Source organism: Perkinsus marinus (assembly GCF_000006405.1).
Source record: "Perkinsus marinus ATCC 50983 genomic scaffold scf_1104296953356, whole genome shotgun sequence".
In the NCBI taxonomy this organism is placed as follows: Eukaryota; Perkinsozoa; order Perkinsida; family Perkinsidae; genus Perkinsus; species Perkinsus marinus.
This window is the reverse complement of record NW_003208486.1, coordinates 54,534-57,607: the sequence shown is the minus strand read 5'-3', so window position 1 is coordinate 57,607 and position 3,074 is coordinate 54,534. Positions and strand designations below refer to the sequence as shown.

Sequence of the window (3,074 nt, the reverse complement as noted above, 5' to 3'; positions counted from 1 at the left end):
CGTCCAGTGAGGAGAGACAGCGACGGCGAAAGCCGGTCCGGACTGATGATAATGATAGGGCAATATTGGACCTCAAGGTGCAGAGGGACCAACTGGACATGCACAGGAGAAAGCTGAGGGTGCAGGTAGTATGAGGCGGGGATGATCGGTATGTTAAGTTGCAGCTGGTGTGGTATGGAATATGTGTTGATTCGTCTATAGGTGGGTATGGATGAGCAAGCGGCTCGGCGATGCATACGAGAGAAGAACAAGCAAGTGGCTTTGCTGGCTTTGAGGAAGAAAAAGCATCATGAGCTACTCCTAGATGAAACTGAGGGGTATCTTGTCAAGGTATCTGCGCATGCGTGCAAATAGATACGAATGAGGTCCGAATTTGTAGGTGGCGGGGCTGATAGGCTCAGTTGAGATGGCTCGGGTCCAGGCTGATGTTGTATCCGCTTTGGCATCGGGCACGAAGGCTCTTAAAGATATTCAGAAGGAGATAGGAGGTAGGGCGTAGGTCTATGGAGAAGGGAGGGGTAGGAGCTCTATAGGTGTCGAGTATGTGGACCAGTTGCTTCAAGACAATGCTGAGGCCCAAGCGGAAATGGCCGAGATCAGCTCGGCTCTCACGAGTAGGTCCTTGGCTCTCTGTATTGCCGTGTAAAGTGGTGTTGCAGATGTTGGCGTACCGGAGGATGATGCAGAGTGCTTGGCGGAGTTGGAACGCATTAATCACGAGCTGGCTGTGGATGTCTCTAGCGGCCTACCTACAGCTCCCAAGACTCCTCTGCCGGAGGTAATGTCGGGCTTAGTATTGCCGACACGCCAGAGATGAGGGGCGCAGCTCGACTGTCTTCAGGTCCCACCCGAACTACCACAAGTTACTGCACAAGAGGCTAAAGTGCCCTCCCCCCTTGCTCAGCCAGCGACTTGAGAGTAGTATCTACTCTAGTGCGTACTATCAATAGTGGGTGTTGTGTTATCGCTATGGTCTACTACTTTCCGTCAGCTTGTTCGTGAGGTGGATAGCAGAAGTCCGTGTTGTTGTGCAGTTGAGAGCCATTACTACTCACTATGGGAGTTCCTACCTTCTTCCGTTGGCTTTGTACTCGCTACCCTAAGGTCATCAAGGATGCTGTTGAGAAGGTTTGCATTGAAGTCCCTGGAGAGGGCGGCGATGGCGCGAGTGAGTTTCTCGGACTGTTACCGTTAATTGAAGTTTCACCCATTGTACGTGAGGTGGCGTGGAAAACTCGATATTCGCGGTGATATGCAGTAGTTGTGAAATATATTTTTCACTAGTGTTTTTCATATCACCGGTGAAACTTCATTGATCGTGTCTTTAGATACGTATGATGTTCCTGTTGACTTCGAAGAGCCCAATCCTAATGGGATAGAGTTCGACAATCTATATCTGGATTTGAACGGTAGGTCGAGGCTCGACCGAGGGCCTCGTTATTATGGCATTTGGAAGGTATCATTCATCCTTGCTGTCACCCGGAAGATGGTATGACTCCTGAGAATGAGGATGTCATGTTTCTTAATATCATGCGATATGTGGATCGGTAGGTCGCGAGGTGAAAGATTCATAACAGGTCCGAATGTGGCACTTCAGGCTAGTGCGCATCGTTCGTCCACGTAAGTTGCTCTATGTCGCTATTGATGGTGTTGCTCCTCGAGCTAAGATGAACCAACAAAGGGCTAGAAGGTTCAAGGCTGCCCAGGAAGCTACGGAACAGGTATGCACGTTGGCGTTCTCGCTCTTGCTCTTACTCAAGTGCTATTGCACATGCCTTGCATCAAGGCTTGTGCGTTATATGTATGGGAATAGTGGTGTCTCGTCCTCGATCTCATTGTGGTTAGCAGAAATAGTTGGACTTTTACTTTGATTCGTCAGTGTCACATTTTGATTCCTATCAGGGTTGTAGCTGTATTAATATTGATATGTTAGATGAAGGAAGAGGAGAAGCTCCGTCGGCAGATGGTGAAGGAAGGGCGAGAGCCACCTAGCAAGAAGGGAGTCCCATGGGACAGTAACGTGATCACTCCTGGTACTCCTTTCCTCGACAAGGTTGCTCACATGCTGCATTGGTAAGGTCACTCGATCATGCTCTGGTCTATGCTGTTGGTAGGTACATCAGTGATAGGATGACCAACGACCCGCTATGGCAGCTGTTGGGCTTTCGGTGTATACTCAGTGATGCTGGCTCGCCGGGAGAAGGAGAGCATAAGATTATGGACTTCATAAGGAAGCAGAGGATGATGGTAGAGGAGGCAGGAGGTGACGGCGTTGTGGTATGAGTTTTGCTGTAGGAGGGGTACAATCCTAACACGACGCACATGCTGTATGGCGCCGATGCGGATTTGATAATGCTTGGCTTGGCGACACATGAGATATCTTTCTACATCATCCGAGAGGTAAGTGTGGTATCTTGAGGTTGATGATGTAAGATTCAAAGTAGGTCGTGTTGAAGCCCGAGGAAAGGAAGTGTTATCTGTGTGGCAAGGTTGGTCATTTGCCGTCAGAGTGTACGGGAGACGACCAACAACCTGATTTGGGGGATGAATCTGAGGAGGATGAAGACATGCTCGAGATGAAGCCTTTCCAAATCATAAGGTAAGGCCACTTCCTTGTTGAGGCCATGGGCATTGGCTTTCTCTGCTTGTGTTTAGTTTGCCTGTTTTACGAGAGTACCTTGTCGAGCAGTTCACGACTGCCTTCTGTCCACCCAATCAGAAGTGCATCTTGCCGTTCCCGTTTGATGTTGAAAGGGTCATAGATGACTTTGTCTTTATGTGAGTGGCCCTTGAGCGGACATGATCCGTATCTTTGTTGTGGAACCTTGATAGGTGCTTCTTCGTTGGTAATGATTTCCTACCGCATCTGCCCTCACTCAATATCCGTGATGGATCGATCGACCAGATGATATGCCTTTACGTGGAGATCCTCCCTACCCTTACTGACTACCTTACCTGTCAAGGGGAAGTCAATCTAGTGCACGTAGTAAGCGGTTGATACCATCTTTCCGCCACTTCACACTTTATACTCCCCTCGCTAACGTCATCATTAGTGTTGTAGTAGCCTCCCTTAG

General features: G+C 49.1%; 2 protein-coding genes across 2 annotated transcripts in view; both read left to right on the top strand.

Moving 5' to 3' along the window:
* The window catches only part of Pmar_PMAR002724 (Charged multivesicular body protein, putative), a gene marked incomplete at both ends in the record, with an annotated part of 1,457 nt that extends 541 nt beyond the window's left edge, over positions 1–916 (top strand). The window contains 6 exons of the mRNA XM_002776486.1: positions 59–125; positions 202–330; positions 380–488; positions 534–614; positions 660–778; positions 842–916. Of these exons, the coding sequence (XP_002776532.1) occupies positions 59–125; positions 202–330; positions 380–488; positions 534–614; positions 660–778; positions 842–916 (580 nt within the window). The remainder of the gene's footprint in view (positions 1–58; positions 126–201; positions 331–379; positions 489–533; positions 615–659; positions 779–841) is intronic.
* A 140-nt stretch (positions 917–1,056) lies between these two features.
* Positions 1,057–3,074, top strand: part of Pmar_PMAR002723 (5'-3' exoribonuclease, putative) — a gene marked incomplete at both ends in the record, with an annotated part of 2,155 nt that continues 137 nt past the window's right edge. The window contains 11 exons of the mRNA XM_002776485.1: positions 1,057–1,168; positions 1,329–1,409; positions 1,457–1,547; positions 1,598–1,721; positions 1,934–2,073; positions 2,115–2,247; positions 2,296–2,400; positions 2,445–2,599; positions 2,656–2,778; positions 2,833–2,983; positions 3,065–3,074. Of these exons, the coding sequence (XP_002776531.1) occupies positions 1,057–1,168; positions 1,329–1,409; positions 1,457–1,547; positions 1,598–1,721; positions 1,934–2,073; positions 2,115–2,247; positions 2,296–2,400; positions 2,445–2,599; positions 2,656–2,778; positions 2,833–2,983; positions 3,065–3,074 (1,225 nt within the window). The remainder of the gene's footprint in view (positions 1,169–1,328; positions 1,410–1,456; positions 1,548–1,597; positions 1,722–1,933; positions 2,074–2,114; positions 2,248–2,295; positions 2,401–2,444; positions 2,600–2,655; positions 2,779–2,832; positions 2,984–3,064) is intronic.